This window comes from Podarcis bocagei (assembly GCF_964188305.1).
Source record: "Podarcis bocagei genome assembly, chromosome: 2".
In the NCBI taxonomy this organism is placed as follows: domain Eukaryota; kingdom Metazoa; phylum Chordata; class Lepidosauria; order Squamata; family Lacertidae; genus Podarcis; species Podarcis bocagei.
The window spans coordinates 17,128,743-17,153,322 of record NC_138126.1 but is presented as its reverse complement, the minus strand read 5'-3'; the positions used below and the strand labels follow the sequence as shown (position 1 = coordinate 17,153,322).

General features: G+C 48.9%; 1 protein-coding gene across 1 annotated transcript in view; it reads right to left on the bottom strand.

The window, feature by feature from the left end:
• Positions 1 to 696: 696 nt before the first annotated feature.
• The window catches only part of SKIC2 (SKI2 subunit of superkiller complex), a 45,494-nt gene continuing 21,610 nt past the window's right edge, over positions 697 to 24,580 (bottom strand). Inside the window, exons 17-29 of the mRNA XM_081181766.1 lie at positions 23,779 to 23,889; positions 22,078 to 22,189; positions 20,143 to 20,261; positions 18,264 to 18,401; positions 15,552 to 15,689; positions 13,106 to 13,210; positions 11,103 to 11,265; positions 9,177 to 9,303; positions 6,939 to 7,149; positions 5,547 to 5,657; positions 4,441 to 4,659; positions 3,700 to 3,840; positions 697 to 1,016 (exon numbers count right to left, since the gene is read on the bottom strand). Coding sequence (XP_081037892.1) covers positions 816 to 1,016; positions 3,700 to 3,840; positions 4,441 to 4,659; positions 5,547 to 5,657; positions 6,939 to 7,149; positions 9,177 to 9,303; positions 11,103 to 11,265; positions 13,106 to 13,210; positions 15,552 to 15,689; positions 18,264 to 18,401; positions 20,143 to 20,261; positions 22,078 to 22,189; positions 23,779 to 23,889 — 1,896 coding nt within the window. The 3' untranslated portion in view covers positions 697 to 815. The remainder of the gene's footprint in view (positions 1,017 to 3,699; positions 3,841 to 4,440; positions 4,660 to 5,546; positions 5,658 to 6,938; positions 7,150 to 9,176; positions 9,304 to 11,102; positions 11,266 to 13,105; positions 13,211 to 15,551; positions 15,690 to 18,263; positions 18,402 to 20,142; positions 20,262 to 22,077; positions 22,190 to 23,778; positions 23,890 to 24,580) is intronic.

Genomic DNA, 24,580 nt, shown 5'->3' with positions numbered 1-24,580 from the left:
ATTCAGCTTTGGCAAATTTTTCAAACGAAAAAGATAGAAGGGGGTGGGCGTTTGGAAAAAAAGAATTTGGCAATCCCACCCACCCTTGAACCCAATGTGTTTTGACTATACGTGATTTTGGCTTTAGGCTGACTTTTAAATCCCTAAATCAGGCATAGGGATACTCGGCCCGCCAGATGTTTTGGGACTACAATTCCCATCATCCCTGACCACTGGTCCTGTTAGCTAGGGATGATGGGAGTTGTAGTCCCAAAACATCTGGAGGGCTGAGTTTGCCTATGCCTGCCCTAAATGGCCTCGGCCCAGTATACCTGAAGGAGCGTCTCCACATCCATCGTTCTGCCTGGACACTGAGGTCCAGCTCCGAGGGCCTTCTAGCAGTTCCCTCACTGCAAGAAGATAGGTTGCAGGGAACCAGGCAGAGGGCCTTCTCGGTGGTGGCGCCCACCCTGTGGATGTCAAGGAAATAAACTACTACTGACTTAGAAGACATCTGAAGGCAGCCCTGTTTAGGGAAGTATTTAATGTTTGATCATGTTTTAAATATTCTGTTGGGAGCGATCCCCAGAATGCAGCCTCTGTGCAAGTTGAGAGTCACCTGTCCTCTGGATGGGCCTCTGTCGCCAACAGACCCTAACCCAACACTGCCTCACCCTTTCCATGTGTCAGAAGGAAATTACCCACTCCCCTTAAGTAAGCAAAAAATTGTATTTTATTGCGTATACCTGCAAGGCGCATTACAACTTTTCAGACGTCAGAACAGAGAGAGGTGCATTTTGAGGGGGTGGGAAGAGCCAAAGCTGCTCCCCCCTCCCTCACTGGGTGTAGAGGCTGGCAGCAAAGACGATGTCCCTCTTGATCATGTTGGAGGCGGCCTCCATCTTGGCGTGGAGCGTCGGCTCCCCGGTGACGCGGGCCGCGTTGCGCATCTCTCGGCAGGTCTCGTCCAGGCGCTGGATGCAGCGGACGATGATCCCTTCCTGGACATCTGTCAGGCGGGCGATCTCAGCAAACGGCTGGTGAGGAAGCAAAGGAAGGAAGTTGCGGCTCTTGCCTTGCAGGGGGTTAGGCTACTGCAGGGGTCAGCAAACTTTTCCAGCAGGGGGCCGGTCCACTGCCCCTCAGAGCTTGTGGGGGGCCGGACTAGATTTTGGAAAAAAAATATGAACGAATTCCTATGCCCCACAAATAACCCAGAGATGCATTTTAAATAAAACGACACATTCTGTCATGTAAAAACACACTGATTCCTGGACCACCTGCGGGCCAGATTTAGAAGGCGATTGGGCCGGATCTGGCCCCCGGGCCTTAGTTTGCCTACCCATGGGCTATTGTCAAGGCTTCAGGGAATCTGGTCCCTCCCACGGTGGGCAGCCAAGAAGTAGATAACGGGAGGAGTTCTTACCAAGTCCTTTATTCAATATTCACAGAGAGAGGCTTGGAAAAGTGGCTCTCCATTGCAATAATGGCGTTGCTCCGAGTAAAGTCCCACCCCCTCCGTCTCTCTTATCCTACGTCATCCCTGCGCAGGCTGATCTGTGCTTTCTGCCTCTGGGCTTTCTGTTCCCCTACTCTCAACGCTCACTGGGACCTGGGAGAGGCCTGCTTTCCAAAGACACGGAGTCTGTCAGCTATCTCTCCCCTGGTGCTGCTGCTGCTTCCTCCTGCTCCTCTCCCAATATTCCCCAGCTTCTCCCCTCTGCAGCCTCTGGACTGCGACCTTCTGCAACCGCTGTTCTAAATCTATACTGTCTCCCTCTGCTCTGGGAAGTGCAGAGGTGGTGGTCCACAACATTCCTCCACATTCTATCATTCTCCACTCTATCATTCTTTGAAGGCCATGGAGCCCATCATGGGGAGTTAAGTCTAAGGCAGCTTCCTCCGTCCCTGAGTCAGACCATATAACTCAGGGGTCGGCAAAAATTTTTAGCAGCAGGCCAGTCCACTGTCCCTCAGACCTCATGGCGGGCCGGAGAAGTGGTGCGGGGGGTGGGGGGAGCTGGAAGAAGAGGTGGGGGGGGGAAGTAGTCCTCCTCCCCACCCCCCAGCTGCTGCGCTTACTTTCCCAGGGGCTGCCACCACCGCTTCTCGTGTGTAGGCAGAACAAACTCGTCTGCTCCGCTCTCTGGCCCACAGGAGCGCCAGGGCGGCAGCAGAGATGGGAGGAAGAGGCTGAGTGGCGGCAGCTCTACCAATCAAATGTGTGCCTGGTTTACCTCAGCGCGGCGTGGGGACGTCTCTGCCAATCAAATGCTGCTGAGGTAAACCAGGTGTGGAGTTTGGGTGCCAGAGCCACTGCTGCTTGGCCTCTCCCTCTCGTCGCCATCACCGGGCGTCTCGGCTTTGCGGCAGGTTCCAGCTTCGTGGCGCAGGCTGGGTTTAGGACCCAGGTGGCCCGGGGGCCATAGTTTGCAGACCCCGGATCTAGCTTATGACTATCAGCAGTGGCTCCCTGGGATTACAGGGGGTTTCTTCCAGCCCTGACCTAGAGATGGCGGATTGTACCGGGGACGTTCTGCATGCAAAACACTGAGCTACGGGAGGGATGCTCCTTCCCGCCTCCAGGTTCAAGTGGTTGGCTGGGAAGCAGACGGAACAAGGGCTGAATTTGTACCTTATGTCTTCTGAAGCAGCAGGTTCTTCCCAGTGCATTTGCAACATCCCTCCTCCCAGGGCCCAGGCACCATGTCGGCATTCAGGGTTCACCCAGTCCTTGTGGTTATATATTTTTAAAAAAAACTCTGAATTTTTAGTTGCCGTAACCCACCCTAGGACCTGCTGGTGAAGGGCGGGTAATAAATATAATAAACAGCAACAGCAATAAATGCATCTGTAAGGGCAGGCGAACCCTGTAGGCCTCCGAAGGTTTGTTGGACTACAACTCCCATCAGCCACAGCCAGCATGACCAATGGTCAAGCATGCTGGGAGCCATAATCTTATAGCTGGGTGAAACGGTCTCTGCCTTGGTTGTAGTCTGTTGATGCTGGCAAAGCTCTTTAGTTTGGCCAACCAAAACACAAAGTCTGTAAGGATTGGAGAATCTTTAAAGAATATTTAGAAACCTATGGAATAAAAGGAAACATCTTGGCAGAATTAGACTGATCCCTGTATTGTCTAACTATAAGTTTGTAGGGAGGTAAAAAGAAATTATATAAGAAATGTGTAACTGTGTGGTATAAAGTAATGGATAGACAAAGTACAGTGAGATTAACTGGAAGTCAGTTTTAAATCTTTGAACTGTTTTTAAGAGACCATTTTTAGTTGGTTGTATACAGTGGAACCTTGATCCTCCAACTTAATCCGTTCCGGGATTCCGTTCAAGAACCAAGGCGCAGCTTCCGATTGGCTGCAGGAGCTTCCTGAACCTCAATCAGAAGCCACGGAAGCAGTGTCGAATGTTCAGCTTCCCAAAAACGTTTGCAAACCGGAACGCTCACTTCCAGGTTTGCCGGTGTTTGGGAGCCGATTTGTTCGACAACAACGGCATTCAACCACCAAGGTACCATTGTATTTTTAAATCGCACTGAGACTCACGTGGAAGGCTATTCGTGAATTTAAATAAAACCCAATTAATAAAACCACCCCAGCCACCTCCTCTGGCCACAGGCTCCCTCCTCTTGCCCTGCATTAATATTAACTTTGCCTCAAACCCCTGCCAGGTGCTCTCAGGGGGTTGGGGACAGAGGCTGACGCCTTACCATGCCGCGGGCCCATTCGTAGACCACCTCCACCAGCCCAAATTTGTACTGCTCCACAAAGTCCTCCACTGACTCCTGGAGGCCGCACTTGCGCTGCAGAAGGGCGATCTCCTCGGCCACCGACCGGATGTGCTCTATGCCCTGTAGGGGGAAGTGTGGGTCATGAGAGCCGGACTCTGGGAGCTGCTGCCAGGCCCCCACATTTACGTCCACGCCCCTGGCTGGTGTCAGGAAAAAGCAGCAATGCAAAGACCAGCTGCAGGTGGCTGGGAAGCAAAACAGGATGTTGTTGTCTGGAACTGTACTGGTGGGAAAAAGGGGCAGTCCATTCTCTGTACTGAGCACCGGATGTTAGCTCCGAGTGTCATCTGACCTGTACTGGAAGTACAGGGGTGGAGTCGTGACTCTACTGCCGGAGTCTGGAGGGTACAGACACGTTTTCTCTGTACTGCTGAATGACAGGAATAAAGACATGTAAGTAGGACTCCTGTCTGTCTTTCTTCCCCTCCCTGGGGGAATGCAGGGAGGGAGAAGGAGGAGGGTGTGTTCTTCTCACGTCTGAGGAGGATCGCCGATTTATGACCTTGCCTGCCGGGAGACGCAGACGGGAAGGTCAACAAGTATCTCACTCGGTTGCCTGGAGTGTGAGGCCAGTTACCTCTGACTGCGAGCTGAGATACTGACAGCTGGCTCTATGGGGCTCCGGCTTCTCCTCCCCACTGCCCCTTCCCCCCGGCTCACCTTTTGCAGGACGGAGGGCAGCTGGGGCTCCACCCTGGTGCGGACTTGGCAGACGGTGCAGCTGAGCAAGGCCACGATCTCCTCGGGCCGCAGGTCCGTCAGGGCGTTGTCTAGCAGCAGCTGAGTGAGCAGCAGCTCGTGGTTGCTGATCTGGCGGGCCACGCTGCCTTTCAGCTCCACGGCGCCGCCTTCGTTAATGTAGCCCAGGGAGCGCAGGACCTGGGGGGGGGGGCAGTCAGGGCACAAGGTGACCGAGGGGGGAAGGAGGAAACAGCAGCACAGGGTGGGGCAGACACCCCCCCATCTATTTTGAACACAACCGGGGGCATCTCTGAGTCACTGGTGGAAGTCCTTGGATCAAATCTATGCTTCCAGGTGCTATAAGAAAGCTGCAGAGATAGCACAGGATAGTGCGCACCCCGGAAATGATCTCTTTCAGCTTCTGCCTTCTGGAAGAGGGTACAGGGTTATAAAGACGAGGACTAGCCGCCTGAGAAACAGTTTCTATCCAAATGCGATTTTGGTTTTAAACGCTGTGTAAGGAGTGGCGCCGTGGGTTAAACCACAGAGCCTAGGACTTGCCGATCAAAAGGTCGGCGGTTTGAATCCCCGCGACGGGGTGAGCTCCCGTTGCTCGGCCCCTTCTCCTGCCAAACTAACAGTTTGAAAGCACCTCAAAGTGCAAGTAGATAAATAGGTACCACTCCGGTGGGAAGGTAAACGGCGTTTCCATGTGCTGCTCCGGTTTACCAGAAGCGGCTTGATCATGCTGGCCACATGACCCGGAAGCTAGACACCGGCTCCCTTGGTCAATAAAGCGAGATGAGCGCCGCAACCCCAGAGTTGGCCACGAATTGACCTAATGGTCAGGGGTCCCTTTACCTTTAAGGAGTCTCTATAGGAGTATATTGTATTTTAAAAGCGGGGTATCAGAGTTTTTAGGGGGCTAACCAGGTTGGGATGGCTGGGATAGCAGGCTTGTTGGTTTTGAATGTCTTATGTAGACTTTTTTTCTTTTCAATTTCGTTGTTCTGTATGGGACAATGACAATAAAGATTATCATTATCGCATCCTTCTTGGAGCCTCCATGAGGGAGAAGCTCTTACCTGGACCCGCTGGTGATACTCGGGCAGCAGCAGGAGGGACTGGTCAGAGAGCAGGAAGCGCAGCTGTTCCAGCTCCTCCAACACCTGCTGGCGCTCCCTGAATCGCACAAACTAGAAGGGAAGAGGAAACAGAGAGAGAGAGAGAGAGAGAGAGAGAGAGAGAGAGAGAGAGGAGATCAAGCCTCATCTAATACTGGGAAAGGGAACTTATGGCACTTGTATTGCTGCCGCTGGGACTCCAATTCCCATCAGCCCCCTGCTGACATAGCCAACACTCAGACGGGCTGGGAGGTGTAGTCTTGCCGCACTTAGAAGTCCAAGCACCCTCCCCACCTCCGTTTCTTCGCTGCCTCTGGATGTGGGCAGATAAAAATAGCTCAAAAACCATGTGTGCAGCACTGCGCTTGTCTGCGGCAATTCTTTTTTTAAAAAAGAAAGAAAACCACACTGGGCTCCGCTCACTCTCCCATGTTCTGTAGCTTAAGAATCACAGTTGGAAGAGACCCCGAGAGTCATCTAGCCTGACTCCCTGCAATGCAAGAATCTTTTGCCCAACGTGGGGCTCGAACCCACAACCCTGAGATCAAGAGTCTCATGTTCTACCAACTGAGGTATTCCTGGGAATTGTGAAAATGATGCAAGTTGAACTGGGGTTGAGATGCTCTCTCTCCTCCCCCCCCCCCCCATTTTGAAATCCTTTACAGTGGTACCTTGGGTTAAGAACTTAATTCGTTCCGGAAGTCCATTCTTAACCTGAAACTGTTCTTAACCTGAAGCACCACTTTAGCTAATGGGGCCTCCTGCTGTTGCCGCGCCGCCGGAGCATGATTTCTGTTCTCATCCTGAAGCAAAGTTCTTAACCCGAGGTACTATTTCTGGGTTAGTGGAATCTGTAACCTGAAGTGTATGTAACCTGAGGTACCACTGTATTATTTTATTCACATAATATACATTCTTTAAAGCAAACAACTCCAAAATAAACAGGCAACTGCAAAATAAAATCATATGTAACAAAACCATAAGTCTCATGTTTTCATTTACACTGAAAATGAAAAAGGGAAATTATTTAAAGTATTTAAAGGGAAATTCCCTTATTCCGAATAGGATTCCTTGCAAGAAAAGGGAAAAGTTGACAGCTATGTCTCCGATACTTGATATTTCTTGCTGTTTTCTGCTTTCCTTATTTAAATCTCTTAAATCCTATACCAATCTTTAACAATTTAAATTAATCCCTTCACCTCCCTCCCCCACAGCCCAGTACGTCCCTCCACCCACATGTAACACGGCATCCTTGGGGACTGGGGAGTGTCAGTGGCCGCCTTTACCTCTGCCTTCCTGCCATCCCAGCCCTGCTCCATTGGTTCCCGCTCCTGCCCCGAATCCGCGACTGACCTCCGTGTGGAAGCGGGGGCTGTGCACGCACTGGAACTCCAGCAGCGCTTCCTCCAGGCGACGTGCCTTCACCACCCCTTCCACCACCTCCAGGTCCTTCAGCTGAAGGTCGTTCACAGGATCCAAGAGGGGGAGGCCCTCGGGGGAGCCCTCGGCCAAGCGCAGAAGCTCCTGGGTGGCGGTAGCAGCTGACGGCCCAGGGGGATCGTTCCTGCAGGGAGAGAGAGTGTGGAGGTAACGCTCTGCTTTGAGAAGGCAAACCTCGCACCAGACATGCAACCGTGTGTCAAGGAGCGTTACGCCTAAAAACACAGGGTTTTCTCCCTGACCTTTTGTCCTCTCACAATTTTTTGTTAGACCTATCGCTTGGCTGGAGCATGACCGGGAACACAGACGGAATAAAGTACAGTGGTACCTCGGGTGAAGTACTTAATTCGTTCCGGAGGTCCGTTCTTAACCTGAAACTGTTCTTAACCTGAAGCTCCACTTTAGCTAATGGGGCCTCCCGCTGTCGCCGTGCTGCCGGAGCACAATTTCTGTTCTCATCCTGAAGCAAAGTTCTTAACCTGAGGTACTATTTCTGGGTTAGCGGAGTCTGTAACCTGAAGCGTATGTAACCTGAAGCATATGTAACCCGAGGTACCACTGTATTGGGGGGAACATTTTAAGGAAACACCTGCTGACACGTGTATTTGCTAATGCTGGAAATGTGCTTAGATGGAAATACGTAAAGTTCAGGGTGGTTTCACTACGGTTTCCAATTGTTGACATCTGCTAATAAAAGGAGCCTCTACAGAGCTAGCCGGCAGCTTGTTTGGAGCATGCTTGCCAGTGTGCTTCTCCACAGCTCATCTGCATCCAACCTCCTGTCGTCTCCGTTATTCCAACAAAAGAGGGAGAGAGAGAGGAAGGCATGGTACATCTTATTCTGCCTGATCTCTCCTTGCTGCAACGAACACTAAACCCACCGAGTGTCTCTGGAGCTCTTGTGGTCTAAGGGCCTCCCCACAAACGTCCAGTTTGCTCCCCCCCCCCAATATACATCAAAATAAAACCTGAGCATGAACCACTAACGTGGGCTTAGAAGTCCCCTGTCCTGTGAGCGGCAGTATGAGGGTTGCCATAGCTGCCATTACCTGTAATCAATCAATAAATTAAATCTGCATACACTACTGCCCTTTTAGCTGAGGATCTCAGGGCAGCTTACACATCATAAAAATACAATACGTAAAAGCACAAACTTTCCAAGAAATGACAGGCCAGCTGGTATTTTTGCTGTCTTGTGTTTATCGTATGCGAAAAAATTAACCTGCAGTTTTTATAAGAGTACGTATTTAAAGCAGATGAATAAATGAGTAAATTAAGTTAATTTGGGACACAGTGGCACCTTGGTTCCCGAATGGCTTGGCTCCCAAACAAATCTGCTCCCAAATGCGCAAACCCAGAACTGAGTGTTCCGGTTTGCGAATGTTTTTCAGAAGCCGAACGTCCGACGCGACTTACGCGTCTTCCGATTGGCTGCAAGAAGCTCCTGAAGCCAACTGGAAACTGGGCTTTGGTTTTCAAACAGTTTTGGGAGTCAAACGGACTCCCAGAATGGATTAAGTTTGAGAACCAACGTACCACTGTATGCAGAAAATATAAAGAATAAATTTAAGGAACCGCAGAAAGAGGGGGATAGAAGTCGAGTTTTGAAATGTTAAAATGATTGTAAATGTATAAAAATTGAAAATCATAAAATAATATCATATGCAAAAAAGGAATAAAACGTACTCTTTTAAAAAACACACACCACAAAAATGCATTTTTTTGTTTTGTTTAAAGGCACTGTTATGTGTAAGGAACACTTTGTCCTTGTAGGGCTAGAATGCAGAGGGCCGGGCCAAAGCTTCTGACGTCCAGACTCAAAACACAGGCTGTGGAGGGATGGATGTCTCTGCCTCTTCTTTTGAGGCCGGATCATGAGATTTGGAAGTGTGGGAGGAGGGTGGGCAGGGGAAGACGAGGAGACACGAGAAGCTTCCTGGAGAGCAACAAGATCTCCTATTTCTGCCCCCCCGCACCCACCCAAAGTACTTTACGCAGTTCTGCTACAGCTGCGAGGACTCGCTCTCTGCCCACCCTCCAACACTGAGCATTATCACCTTAGACACAAGGGATGGGGAACCTGCGGCAATCCAGGTGTTGCTGACCTCCAGCTCCCACCCTCCTCACCCGCTGGCCAGGCTCCTGTCTCACCTGAACCTCGGCATCTGGCGCTTCTTGAAATCTTCCAGAATGCGCTCAGCATTGACCCGCAGAGTTTTGTTTGTGATACCGAAAATGTCTGATGGGCCCAGTTTCTTTATAGTATGTCCGCAAGGGCCTACGTGGGGTGGAGAAATATATAAATATATACACACATATTTTGCAAGCCTCCATCGGCTGTCCCAACCCAGAACACAGGGCCAAAATCAACCATTTGCACAATTATGGATTCCTAGATGCATTGCTTATGTCTCAGCCAACTTCTTTAAAAAAAACAAGTTTCTGGTTCTCTTGAACTAAATTATTGCCAGTGTCATTTGAAAAAGGCTGTCTCCTCCTATCAAGCCCTCCTGCTTTTCTCCTGCTAGTGTGAAAAGAGTTATTTGGAACGCTTAACGTGCACACACAACTTGGAATGTTATCTCACGCTCGGTATTTATTACCCCTGCTATGCAAAAATCTCCAAATGAATCCAAACTTCAGTGTCTAAAATCCCTGGTAGAGGACAAGGACCCTGAGATCACGTTAAGGGTAGCCAAATTCTGTGCGATTGCCATAAAACTTAGGGAACAAGCTGTGCTATCATAATGATTAAGGCCTTAAATGATAATTTTAGGTTATATGTTAGTGACTAAGTTTTAATTTATATATTTTTTTAACTGTTGCTATATCTGTATTGTCCCTGTTATACCTAATTGTAAATTCAAATGTATCCCTATGGTGTTTTATGACTTCCTTGATATTGTATGTGGGCTGGAACTGGTCTGTGACCGATATAATAAAATTCATTCATTCATCCATCTCACTTTGAGTTCCTTGTGGGAACGCAAGCAGATCTGTTCACAACAGGCAAAAATGATGCTTTGCTCCCACCCCTCTTATTTAAAGGTCAGCAAAAAGGAGATCAGGATCTAGTCTGGGAAACTTGCAGTAGATCAGCAAGGATTTACACATCCCTCTGTGTTATCTTATTTTTTTAGTAGCGACAACAAACGGTTTTCCCTTCCTTGTAAGTTAGGCTGCTGAGATGAAGAAATCTGCTACGGATAAGGGGAAGACCAGGAACGATCCTTTGTGTGAAACAGCTGCAAATTTAGTTCTGGTACTGAAGACAAACTCCTGGGCCAAGAATGTGCTCAGAGGCAGCCCATTCCTTAATCCCAAGAGGATTCCCCGTCCCGAACGACTATTTTGGAACCGGGGTCTCGCTGGCGGACCTCAGGGTTCTAGTAAAAAAAGAAGATGCAGAATCTGCCCCGTAATATCATCATCATCATCAACCTTTATTACGGTCCAGAGACCCAACAAATCGTTACAAAGCAATACACAATTCAAACAGCCTACCTCCAGGTTAAACAAGCATTTCGTTCAGAATATAGGGGTCATTGGTTCTTGCAACCACCGATAAAAACTTGGCCACTGCATTTGCAGTTCTAGCATTTGTCCGGTCTTCCAATAGGAACCTGACATAGTGAGCCTCTGATTTTCCCGGGAAAGGTACCAGAAGGGTAATATCAGTTCAGCCCTGGCTTGCTCATATTTTGCACAGTGCAACAAAATATGTTTTATGGAATTGATATCTTGAGCACACGAGCAAAGTCTGTCCTGGTAGGGAACTCCTCTCAACCTGCCATCCAACACTGCAGAAGAAAAGACGTTTAGTCTGGCTTTGGTGAAAAGCCTTTGATAATTTGGTACTGTCAGGTTTTTAATGTAAGATGTTAACTTAAAGACATGCCCATATTGTACTCCTACTGCCAGCGGACTACAGACTGTGTGTGATCGAGATCGCAAGTCACTGTGTGCATTATCCCATAATCTTTGCTTTAACGTCTTTAGGGCGCCTTCATAACCCAGCCCCGTAATATAAAACCACAAACCTCGTTTCCCCCCAAATCAACCCCTATTTCGCCTTACCCTCTGGAAGGAAGAGCTTGGTGTGAAGAAGGTCTTCAGGAAGAGGCACCTCTGGAGGGGAAGGGAGACCGGCCTCCTTGCAAGCAGCCGCGTCCCCCTCTGACAGCTTTTTCTCGCACATCACCAAAGTGCTGAAGGCTCGGTTGGCCGCGTCAGAGGAAACCTGAAGTCAAGAGCCCGGGAACGTGATTTGCAAAGGGGAGTAAACAGGCTACCTTTTCCTCGTCCGGCCTCCAGCCTAAACAACCATCCACAGTTGAGGTTGTGCATCCCTTGGCAAAAGTGGGCCAGAGACAGAGAAGAGTTTGAAGAAGAGTTTGGATTTGATATCCCGCTTTATCACTACTCGAAGGAGTCTCAAAGCGCCTAACATCCTCCTTTCCCTTCCTCCCCCACAACAAACACTCTGTGAGGTGAGTGGGGCTGAGAGACTTCAAAGAAGCGTGACTGGCCCAAGGTCACCCAGCAGCTGCATGTGGAGGAGCAGGGAATCGAACCCGGTTCCCCAGATTACGAGACTACCACTCTTAACCACTACACCACACTCTGCTCTCTCAGAGAGCAACTGCATCAGATCTGACGCCGCTTAAGTGCGACTCAGGTTCTGCAGAGTGCTAAGGAGATTTGTGGAGGAAAGCTGCAGATGCTGTTAGACTCCACCATCCATCAGTCCCAACCAGCATGGCCAACAGTTGGGAATGATGGGAACTGTAGTCCAGCAGCAACACTGATTCCTCATCCCTATAGCCTCCTCTTCTTTTATTCTACCACAGGGGTCAGCAAACTTTTTCAGCAGGGGGCCGGTCCACTGTCCCTCAGACCTTGTGGGGGGCCGGACTATATGGGGGGGGGGGAATGAATGAATTCCTATGCCCCACAAATGACCCAGAGATGCATTTTAAATAAAAGGACACATTCTACTCATGTAAAAACACGCTGATTCCTGGACCGTCCACAGGCCAGATTGAGAAGGCGATTGGGCCGGATCTCGTCCCTGGGCCTTAGTTTTCCTACCCATGTTCTACTACAATGCTGATTAAATGCAGACTGACTTCAGCATCAAACCAGCTTTCTATCCGCCTCACCTCCAAATTCTGCTTACCACCGCGCTGGAAGAGTTTTGGAGAACTTTTGTGACATTTGGGCTGGTCCTAATACCAGCTAACATTGAGTCCCCAACTGCAAATTCCAACACCCCCCCATCTAAATAGCTCGGTGTTGCTTCCTTCCTCTTCTATGTTAAAGAAAGTTAGATCCTGCCTTAGTGAATTTGTTGATCCATTTGTAGGCACTGTGTTGTTTAGATACCTGCTGAAGGCTTTTAAAAAATTATTATTACAGCAAGCCTACACAGACATATAATTTAGTCTATGATTTAAAGGTTTTGTTGATTTTGTCTGGCATATACTTTTCTGAACAGTTTTGGGGATTTTAGTAGCATTTTATCAACCATTTTCTTATGTTTGCACTTCTTAGAGAGTTTTATGATTAAGTGGTCTGTAAGTCTTCCTAACTGTCTCTCTCTATATATACGTATATGTGTGTGTGTGTATATATATATATAAGTGTGTGTGTGTGTGTGTGTGTATTTGAGAGAAAGAGAATAAGTTGCTTCAGCAATAGAGAACAGCTTCTGTATGGAAAACCAAGAATGTAGTCCTCATGCTTGGGGAGACAATTTACATGCCAGGGTTAAAAGTCTGGGCTTTTGGGTGCAGTGACTGAACAAGACTCAGTCATGAGTCTCAATGCCCTACATATCATCTTCAGATCCTTGACTTTTCCAAGCCCAAATCTATCCATGAGCAAAACAAACCAACCAACCTAGACACAAGAGCATGTCTCATTTATCTTTCTTCTTGTAAAAAGCTTAGAGGTGGGTTTTTGCTTTGCTTTTTACAATCGAGCGGTAAAGAAATGTTATAAATCAATCAATCTACACCTGTGAGCACTGAATTTGGGGTTCTTTGGCACATGGCGCTGGAGAAAACTCCCCCACTTACCTGCAAGATCACCCCCAGGGCATTTCGGTGCTCTTGGTTTTTCACCACAATCACCCGTCCCACGGAAAGGGCCTTCAGTCCGTTCATGGACTCCATGACTCGCCTCTGAAAGTGAGAAACAGCTAGAGGATGGGACACACGCAAACAGCGCACTTAACTGGAATTCTAAAACAGAAAGATCTCGTGCTCTTGCTTCCAAGTTTCTTCCAAAGTAGCCAGTCCTGTATCCACAACTTTTGAGGAGCAGGAAGGAAGCCAGGTCAGAGGAAGGCAACCCATGGTCCCTTTCTCCTCAAGATGCTTTTAAATCTTGAGACCTTTGGCAAACGTTCAGAACAGAACCAAACTGTAGTTTTCTTGGTTATGGAGGTGAATGTTCAACAGCAACTTAGCACAGCTACGAGGGAACCTCCTTTGGCAAAGTTTATTTTATATATATATACATACACACACACACACACACACACACACACACACACACACACACACACACACATATACACACACACATACTGTCTCTCTCTCTCTCTCTCTCTCTGTGTGTGTGTGTGTGTGTGTGTGTGTGTGTGTGTGTATATATATATATATATATATATATATATATATTTATATATATATAAATTAGATTTTCTGTTTTACAATTTAATATACTCATTTAAGGGACGTGGGTGGCACTGTGGGTTAAACCACAGAGCCTAGGACTAGGCAATCAGAAGGTCGGCGGTTCGAATGCCCGTGACGGGGTGAGCTCCCGTTATTCGGTCCCTGCTCCTGCCAACCTAGCAGTTCGAAAGCACGTCAAAATGCAAGTAGATAAATAGGTACCGCTCCAGTGGGAAGGTAAATGGCATTTCTGTGCACTGCTCTGGTTCGCCAGAAGCGGCTTAGTCATGCTGGCCACATGACCCGGAAGCTGTACGCCGGCTCCCTCGGCCAATAAAGCGAGATGAGCGCCGCAACCCCAGAGTTGTCCGTGACTGGACCTAATGGTCAGGGGTCCCTTTACCTTTACCTTTACACTCATTTAAACAACCTTACATTGTCAATGACTTCCCTTATCTTTCCGTGGTTCATTTTGCATACCATAAACCCCTGCATACTTTACATGAACTAAACCATTCAGTATTCCATTGTTACATCCATCAAAACTTATTTACATTGTTGAATTTACCTTAATTCTGCCATCATTTTCAAGTGTACACAATTTCCCCCCATATATTCAGTAAACATTTCCCCATCTTCTTTCAACATACGTTCTTCTTGTTCTCTTATGCCATACGTTAAGTCTGCAAGCTGGGCGTATTCCATCAGCTTAAGTTGCCATTCTTCTTTAGTTTGGGCCCTTTTGGCAAAGGGGGCAAAGATCCCATGGGTTGTTCTCTCTATTTCCCCATGTCCAGGTATAAGCGCCGTTGCTTACATGGCATTGTTTATGCCAAAGAGGGAGACACTGAGGTCCAGCGCTGAGGGCCTTCTGGCGGTTCCCTCGCTGAAAGGTTACAGGGAACCAGGAAGAGGGCCTTCTTGGTAGTGGCGCCTGCCCTGTGGAACGCCCTCCCAGCAGATGTCAAGGAAATAAACAACTATTTTACTTTTAAAAGACAACTGAAGGCGGCCCTGTTTAGGAAAGTTTTTAATGTCTGATGCTGTATTGTTTTTAATATTCAATGGAAGCCACCCAGAGTGGCTGGGGAAACCCAGCCAGATGGGCAGGGTATGTACGTACGTATGTATGTATGTATGTATGTATGTATAAATAAATAAATAAATAAATAAAAATAAAAATAATTATATCAGGCTTTGGGTTTGTTTGAAGAACAAAGGGACTTTAGTAAAAACAAGCAAACAAACCTTCATAGGGACACCCACACGACCCAAAACAGCCCAATGGAGACTAAGAACGCTCTGTATCCATGGAATACCGGCAGACTGTGGGCATTTTGGGGTGGATGGGAGAAAACTCAGGTGGGAGAGGAGAAACGGAATGAAGTATCTTGAGAAGGGCCTGGCTGGCACAGTGAGCACTCACACTACAGCCTTGTACGCAGGTTTAAGCTTGTGCCCCCTGAAAAAAGGGGGAAGAGATTATCCCTCTTGTCAACACCTCCTGATCCTCAAGTGTCTCTCCGCCTGGATGAGACCCGAAAACTCCAAGTGGGGAAGCACCAAGACATTCTTCTTTCCCTTCCTGTTCCAAGGAGAGCCAGGGCATGAGGCTGCCTGAATGCCCACAGCTGATCCCTCTCATTGAAGGAAGCAAGCCATCCTATCCCAGAGCGTCTCATGCAGCCTGAGTACTCTACCTTGGGCACCAACAGCACCACCTAGAGGCACTGGGTGATACTGTCTAGCCCACGGGTCAGTCGACTCCAAAACTACGGCCACTCTCCGAGAGGGCAGAGCTCTGCAGCACCGTTCCCCAGATCCCCCCCCCCGAAATTGGCACCTGTACGAGTTCCCGGGTCTCCTGTAGCTCTCGGACCACGTGATAATACTCCTCTAAGTCGCCAAGCTGTCCCGACAGATCCGAGGCTTCCATGTTGGCCAAGAGGCAGCTCAGTTGGGCAATCCTGTGTTCGTGGACCTAGGAGGGAAGGGGGTCAGGGAAGGTGGAGCGATGTGAAGAGGGAAAGCCCCAGACGCAAGACATAAGGGAGCCTGGACAGACAGCACCCGCAGGTTAGCGGAGGACGCGTTCTTGGCAATCAGAATGCTTCTAGCTTCATTCCCTGGCAGCAGGCAGACAACACTGGGCTAAATGGACTACAGTGGTGCCTCACAAGACGAAAAGAATCCGTTCCGCGAGTCTCTTCGTCTTGCGGTTTTTTCGTCTTGCGAAGCAAGCCCATTAGCGGCTTAGCGGGCTTAGCGGATCAGCTGATAAGCGGTTTAGCGGCTTAGCGGATCAGCTGATAAGCGGCTTAGCGGATCAGCTGTTAAGCGGCTTAGCGGCTTAGGATCAGCTGATAAGCGGCTTAGCGGCTTGGGAAAAAGGGGGGGGGACCCCGCAGGAACTCGCAAGACATTTTCGTCTTGCGAAGCAAGCCCATAGGAAATTCGTTTTGCGAAGCACCTCCAAAACGGAAAACCCTTTCATCTAGCGGGTTTTCCGTCTTGCGAGGCATTCGTCTTGCGGGGCACCACTGTAATTGCCTGATCCACTTATAAAATTCTTCAATCAGCTGTTTCTTCCCCACGTTCCCGACTCGGTCTGACCCTTATTTTTCCCTCCCCTTATGGTCTTGATTTATCAGCTACTTTAAAATGAGGCTGCATTTTAAATTGCATTTTAACCTGTATTTTAAATTGGTTCCCCCCCCCCTTTCCCCCCTATTATGTTTTTACTGTGATTTTATTGGTGTTAGCTGCCCTGAGCCTAGCTCTGGCCAGGGAGGGCGGGGTATAAATAAAATTTATTACTATTTATTATTATTATCTGGCTTCTTACATATTTGCATGCAGACCTCCATCAAACATGGAAGGGGAGCCTGCAGCCCTGCAATCGTTATTGGACTCCCAAGCCTCCCATCAGCCAGGATAGCTGTCCAGGAATTATGGGAGTTGTCCAGCAACATCCAGGGAGGCATAAATTCCTAGCCCTGATCTACAATTCCCCTCTTATTCCTTTGCTCCTCCCATACAGCCTTGGACCTGTAGGGTGTGTGTGTGTTTGTGTGTGTTGTGATAGGAATGTTGAGGTCTTAAATAGATGGTAGTGTTCATAAGTGTACCAACCAAGCACGTACATAGATCAGCACAGGAAGACCGACCTGGAACCATTTTGATTCCTAAACTGACCAAATGTTTTCCCTGCAAGGGGGGGGGGGTCAGGGAGCCTTCCCATTGTCTCAGGAATTGAGTAATCAGCATTTTAATGGGTGACAGACTATCAGGAAAGACAATCAGGAAAGGCAAGCAGATAACCTGGCAAACACGAAAAACAACATTCAAATTTCTATTTTAGACCGCCTTTTCTGTGATGTAGGTATGGTGTATCTGGGAGGTGGTCTTAGGTTACACCCCTTCTGTGAGGTATGTATGATGTTTCTGGAGGTGGTCTTGATCTACAGGGTGGCAATTTCAAAAGTCTTTGTAAGACCTTGCGCGCCATTGTTCTGGGTTCCTCCTAGAATCATAGAATCATAGAGTTGGAAGAGACCACAAGGGCCATCGAGTCCAACCCCCTGCCAAGCAGGAAACACCATCAGAGCACTCCTATAGAATCATAGAGTTGGAAGACTCCTCCCTCCTTCATCTGGTGAGTGAGGACACTGTTGCAACAGATCAATAAAGATCAGGCTTACTAGCTGCTTTGCTTCTCAATATTCTCTGGTTGGCCTCTGTTATTTTCTCCTACCAATAGGGAACCCACTTAAGGACTCTATATGGGCTCTTGTGTCCCCCATAAGGGAAAAGGGCAATTTTTGTTTACAACAGTGTTTAAGATCCTTACATGACAGGAGTTCCGGCTGCTGCCCAACTCATGCCCTGGACTTTCCAAGTGTCCTCAAGTCAGATCTGGTTACGACACCTGTCCTTTCTTCTGTTCCCCAGGGAGCCACATACTGGTTGGCCACAGAGGAATGGTGGGAGACCCCAGCTGGGGAACCCTCAAGGGAAGAAGGTGGCACAGTGCCCAGGGAGTGGTGGTGGTGGGACAACCATGCGTGGTCAGGCCGAGAAGAGGGCGCAGACTGGGAAGAGGCGGGTTGGAAGCTAAAGGGGTAACAAGGCTTCGTGAGCTGAGAGGAGTCTGCGGCAGAGAGAAGTCCAGAATCAGTAGAGGCTGGAGAGGAGGGGTGTGTGCAATGAGTCTGGCTGGGGAAGAGGCACGGGTGTCTCCCCTCCATGCTTGTCTCCCAGAACAAGTAGAGGCATGAAAAGGGCAGAGGAGAGATTGGTGATGCACAGGCAAAGTCTCAGATTGCTGGGAAATAAACTGGGGTGGGGGTGGCCACTTAGGCAGCTGTGGGGTCCTTCAGTCCCAGCACCTGTTTGATGAGAGCAAGACCTACTAGAGATGAGTTACTGTGCTCATTAGGCTTGACACTCCTGTGCGGAACATAATTTTGTTAATAAAGATTTAACTCCAACTTGCACGGCGTGGTGTGACTAGCTGCCGGCTCGCTTCTGACACCCACTCTCTCCAGAGACCTACCTTGCTGTCCTTCCGGGTGTGGAACTCGGAGAAGCTCCTCTTCATCATGTCCTCCACGCGAAGGGCTTCTACTCTCAGCAGGTTGAGGATCATGGTGTAGGTGAGGCGGAACTGGGACTGCAACTGGGTGGGTTTGCCCTGGAGGGACAGAGGAGGAGAGTTGGGAGAGGAAGGCAGCAAAGCTGTTTTTCCCAAATGCCTCTGCTCTCACAGGTTTCGCATCGGGGGCCTCTGCCTTGCTGGACTAGGCGGGGCATTTGCCTGAACCAGCTACAGGGTTCTTCTTCATGACCTTAAGGCCCTTCTAGGAAGCCTATATACCAACAAGCAGTAATAATAAAATCAATAATAATAATAATTTATTATTTCTACCCTGGCTGTAGAAATCCATCTGGCTGTGTCTCCATTGCGGTTTTGCAGGTGCACAGAAAATGGCACTGGGAGCAGTGAATTCAGCTTCTGGAGAATCCCCATATCTGTTTAAAAGCAGCAGCCAAGTTTCTAGCTCTTATGGCTGAATGGAAGCAAAGCCTGCTACTATCTCCAAAGCTAGAGAGAGATGGCTGGCTGATGCTTCTAAGGCACAACAGCAAGACACTGATGCTGATTTCTTTCCCTTGTGTTGTGCACAGGCAAAGGTAAAGGGATCCCTGACCATTAGGTCCAGTTGTGGCCGACTCTGGGGTTGCGCCGCTCATCTCGCTTTACTGGCCGAGGGAGCCGGCGTACAGCTTCCGGGTCATGTGGCCAGCATGACTAAGCCGCTTCTGGTGAACCAGAGCAGCGCACGGAAACGCCGTTTACCTTCCCACCAGAGCGGTACCTATTTATCTACTTGCACTTTGATGTACTTTCGAACTGCTAGGTTGGCAGGAGCAGGGACTGAGCAACGGGAGCTCACCCAGTCACGGGGATTTGAACCACCAACCTTCTGATCGGCAAGTCCTAGGCTCTGTGGTTTAACCCACAGTGCCACCCTTGTGTTGTGCATAAACTTTGGCTAAATGAGGATGATTGCGAGAAGACTCAAATCGGTCTTGGTATGTTTGTGGATTATGTCAAATGGTAAAAATCGGCAGAATTTACGCAGAGCGAAAGCAATACAGATTTACTCACCTCGCAGAAAATTCACACAAGCATAGAAATGGCTTTTAAAAATGGATTGTGCTTAATAAACTACAGTGGTACCTCAGGTTAAGTACTTAATTCGTTCCGGAGGTCCGTTCTTAATCTGAAACTGTTCTTAACCTGAAGCATCACTTTAGCTAATGGGACCTCCTGCTGCTGCCGCGCCGCCAGAGCACGATTTCTGTTCTTATCCTGAAGCAAAGTTCTTAACCTGGAGCACTATTACTAGGTTAGCAGAGTCTGTAACCTGAAGCGTATGTAACCTGAAGCGTATGTAACCCGAGGTACCACTGTATTTACTTATTGCATTTATATATCACCCTTTCCTCCAAGGAGGTCAAGGAGGAGCACATAGTCCTCCTCCTCCTCCCCATTTTATCCTCACAACGACCCTGTAAGGTAGTTTTGACTGAGAGTGAGTGGCTGGCCCCAAATCCCCCAGTGAGCTTTGTGATCAAGCCGTGATTTGAACCTGGTCTTCCAGGTCCTAGTCTAACCATGTCGATCAGCTGAAGTAGCTAAGAGCAACTTCTAAGGTCAGAAGCCTCGAAATACCAGTTGCCGAGACCAAAGAGATTCTGGTGGTCCTGCCCTCCTTGCAAGCTCTGGATTACATTTAGGCTTGACCCAGAAGGAAAGCTCTTACAAGACGTTATTTCAGCCCTGACACTTTAAAGGACACCCCGTTGCAGAATAATCTGGTGCAACAGGGATGGGAAACGGTTTGTGGGCATTTGTGTGCCTAACTCACCAACATCATCCGGTGAAGATCAGCCATCTCAGGTGCTTGGTTTTTGCACAAGATGATCACCATCCCCGTGGTGTCAAGACCTCGGCGTCCGGCTCGGCCTGCCATCTGGATGTACTCAGCTGCGCGAGAAAGAAACATGCACTTAGATGTTAGAATTCCTGCTCCCTGATTGCAGTCATGGGATTGTTGTCTATCACATGACGCTATATGTTTTGACTCCACGAAGTAGCAAGTGACGGAGACAGGATGTTTGTGTTACTGTGTTCCCTGAAGTGGGACTATTGTCCTTTGTTCTTTCTCTTTGCTGTCTGATGCTACAGAGAGAGGGAGAAATGTTGCAGTGCTCCGTGTGTGTTTATATGTAAATAGATTAGCCAAAATGCTGAGTTGCTGAGGTCTGTCACACGAATTGCGCAGACTCTGCAGATCCCTGAGTGTGCCAGTGTCAGTTGGCATCAGTCGCTGTGATGTTCGGGCAGAAGAAAGCTTTTGAAGCTTCTGAATGAACAACCAGGAGGGAGAGAACATGCCAGTCGGGCATGTGTCTCTACCAGGGTCCTACTCGAGAGTAGGGCGAGCTCCTCCCATTAGATGGTTGGCACTGCGGTCAAAAGGGGCTCTTCAGTAAGTAATGGTTGCCAACTAGGAATCTATCCAAGCGGACAACAGTTCCTGCCTCAGCACCTGGGGTGAATGGCAGCTTGCTACCAGGTGAATCAATGAGCAACACCCTGTCCGTATCTTGCTGCTGATACTAGACTCGCCGCTTGTAAGGTGAGACCTGCAGCTGGGAGCTTTGTAATTTATTGCAGGACGGGAGGAGCAACATTGCATGTACATCCCCAGTCTTAACATTTGGCCAGAAAGGAAGATGAGCAGCCACCACAGATCTGGCCTCACTCCTCTTTCTCCTGCAGCAAGACAGCCAAGCTATCGCTGCTTGGGTGCCCACCATAAAAGCTATCAAGAAGAGCTTGCTCATCCCAGATTGGAACGGAGTCAGATGAAGCTGCGCTGAGAAAAAGACAGTTGGAAAAATATATACAGTGGTACCTCGGGTTAAGAACTTAATTCGTTCCGGAGGTCTGTTCTTAAGCTGAAACTGTTCTTAACCTGAAGACCACTTTAGCTAATGGGGCCTCCTGCTGCCGCCGCACCATTTCTGTTCTCATCCTGAGGTAAAGTTCTTAACCTGAGGTACTATTTCTGGGTTAGCGGAGTCTGTAACCCGAAGCGTACGTAACCTGAAGCGTATGTAACCCGAGGTACAGCTGTACTAACAAAGCAGTATCCGACGGATGAAAGTATATGATGTTTGACACGATTGCGAATGGTGGACTCAGGGAACGGAATTATAAAGCATCAAAATTGAGATGTGGAAAATATGGAAACAATGAGGAGAGGCAGGACTGAGATGTGGAGATAGGCTTCAGAGATCCAGACCGTGGGGAGCTCGAAAAATTGAAAATTATAATTTGGTCTTTTTTTATTTTAGTTTTTTATTTTAATTGGAGCGTTATGATTGGATTGATATTAATTGGATGTTTTTTATTGGAAAATCAAGAAAAATGATTTTAAAAAAAGAAAGAAGAGCTTGTTCAACAGTGGAACAGACTCCCTTGGAAACTCTCCTTCACTGGAGGTTTTTAAGCAGAGGTTGGGTGGCCAGCTGTCCTGGATGCTTCAGCAGAGATCCCTGCATTGCAGGGGGCTGGACTAGATGGCCTCGGGGTCCCTTCCAACTCTACAATTCTTTAAGAAGCTAGAGAATAAAACGTGGGTAGAAAAACCCACAGAGGAACGGGGGGGGGGGTAGGGAAATAATTAAATATGGAAGGAAAGCAAGCATTAAGGCCAGGGAGGTACTTTGCCACTGCGGTCTGCAAAACAGGTGCACGTGAAAGTTGCCTGCCCTCCTCCCGCATTCCCTGTTACCTGGCACCAGGTCCCGGAAGTTTGTGCCGTCGTGTTTGCGGATCGAATCAAAGACCACTGTCCTTGCCGGCATGTTCACTCCCATGGCGAAAGTCTCAGTGGCAAAGAGGATCTGAATCAAGAAGAATGGAGAAAAATGTTGTCAAGTTGCTCCTTATGTTTGTCCCCTGCCCACTGTCGGCTTCGCCTTTGAGCCAGTGCCAACGACTGGGCTCAACCTCTTCTGCCCCGACTGGGCCAGGTGAGCTGGGAAGGCACTTCCAGAGACCTTCCACTACGGGAGAGCAGATCTAAGTGCAACGGACTCACAACTTTGAGCTGTGAGCACCAAAGTCAGCAGAGCACAGCAGAGTACGAATCACACGAACAACGGCTCTGAAGCATAACTTCTTTATTCTTTTACAGCTACTGCCAACTGAAAAATAAACTAGAAACTAAACACTGGACTGCATGAGTGTTACAGCTGCTGAAGCAGCCATCTTATCTCTACACAGAGAACACTCAGACTCCCACAGAGTCAGGCTGGAGCAGAAGAAGGGATGAGCAGATCCCGCCCCCTCCTTTCTGAAAACATTGTCAGGAGATTCTTGCAACGGGAGGGGTGAAATATCCACCCCACCCCCAACCGTTCCCATAGGCGCCGACTCCATGGGGCCTGAGGGGGCCCGAGCCCCCTCAAAAATTCGTTTGGGGGGGCTCCGCCCCCCCAATAATCTCCGGCGCCCCTCCAGCAGAGCGCCATTGCCGCCCCTCCCCCAGCCCAAAATGCACAGGGTCGGGCTGCATGCCTCATGCCCTCCCTCCCAAGCAAAAGCTCCACCCAATTTCCTTCGGAGCTGATTAATAGGCGCAGCACGCTCTCCCCTATTCGCTCACGAGGAGGCGGCGCCACTTTATCTGCATATTCAGGAGCTTATTTATTATTCATGAGCTTTCCCGGGCCCCCCCAATTTTTTTATAAGTCCGCGCCCCCGACCGTTCCGTTTCTTTTAATTATTATTTTTTTTTACATTTTCATCTCGTTTTTCCTCCAAGGAACTCAAGGTAACACGTAGGAGGTCTCCGCCCTTTCATCCTCACCTTGTGGGCATTATTATTATTATTATTATTATTATTGCCCCACCCATCTGGCTGGGTTTCTCCAGCCACTCTGGGCGGCTCCCAACAGAATATTAAAAACACAATAAAACATCAGACATTAAAAAATTCCCAATACAGAGCTGCCTTCAGGTGTCTTCTAAAAGTCAGATAGTTGCTTATTTCCTTGACATCTGGTGGGAGGGCGTTCCACAGGGCGGGCGCCACCACTGAGAAGGCCCTCTGCATGGTTCCCTGTAGCTTCACTTCTCGCAGTGAGGGAACCACCAGAAGGCCCTTGGAGATGGACCTCAGTGTCCGGGCAGAATGATGGGGGTGCCAAGCGGGAACAGGAACCTGTGTCCACTTCAGGTCACATCCACACTTTAAACCGTCATGGCTTCCCCCCAAAGAATCCTGGGAAATGTTAAGGGTGCAGAGCGCTGTTGGGAGACTCGCTCACAGAGCCACACCCTCCACAAACTACAGCTCCCGGGATTCTTTGGGGGGAAGCCATGACTGCTAAAAGCGGCATAAGAGTGCGGATGTAACCCCAGTCTGAGTCTAGCACTCTTAACAGCCACACGGCGGCACCTCTCCAAAGTATAAGCTCACGGGACTCACCTTGACAAGGCCTTTGCTGAACAGCATCTCCACCACTTCCTTTAGGATGGGCAGAATGCCACTGTGGTGGACCCCAATGCCTCGCTTCAAGAGATCCACCATATGAAGGACCTGGAAGAACAGCAACCGGGCTGTTAAAACGCTGTTAAAAAAAAGACAAAGCCCGGCAGCCCCTTCCCTATTGCTTCCAGGAAGCTCGTCACCATCTTGGATTTCTTTACTGAAAGAGGCTGTCAAGAAACTCCTTGGAAATAACGTCTATACAACTCTGGCGGCCATGTTGATGCTTGCGAGACAACTTGGGAGCGGCGGCCATTTTGAAGTCTTAACCCAGGCCTTGGAGGGGTGGTGGCTGTTGAAATCCAAGGTGGGCCAAGTCCAAGGTGCTGGTACAGTGGTACCTTGGGTTAAGAACTTAATTCGTTCCGGAGGTCCGTTCTTAACCTGAAACTGTTCTTAACCTGAGGTACCACTTTAGTTAATGGGGTCTCCTGCTGCTGCCATGCCGCCACTGCGCAATTTCTGTTCTCATCCGGAAGCAAAGTTCTTAACCGGAGGTACTATGTCTGGGTTAGCGGAGTCTGTAACCTGAAGCATCTGTAACCCGATGTACCACTGTGGATGGGGCAAACCCCTATTCCATCTCCCAGCACCAAAAATACTTTTAACGTACAGTGGTACCTTGGTTCCCGAATGGCTTAGTTGTTGAACAAATCGGCTCCCAAATGCCAAAAACCTGGAAGTAAGTGTTCCGGTTTGCGAACGTTTTTCGGAAGCTGAATGTCCAACGTGGCTTCTGTAG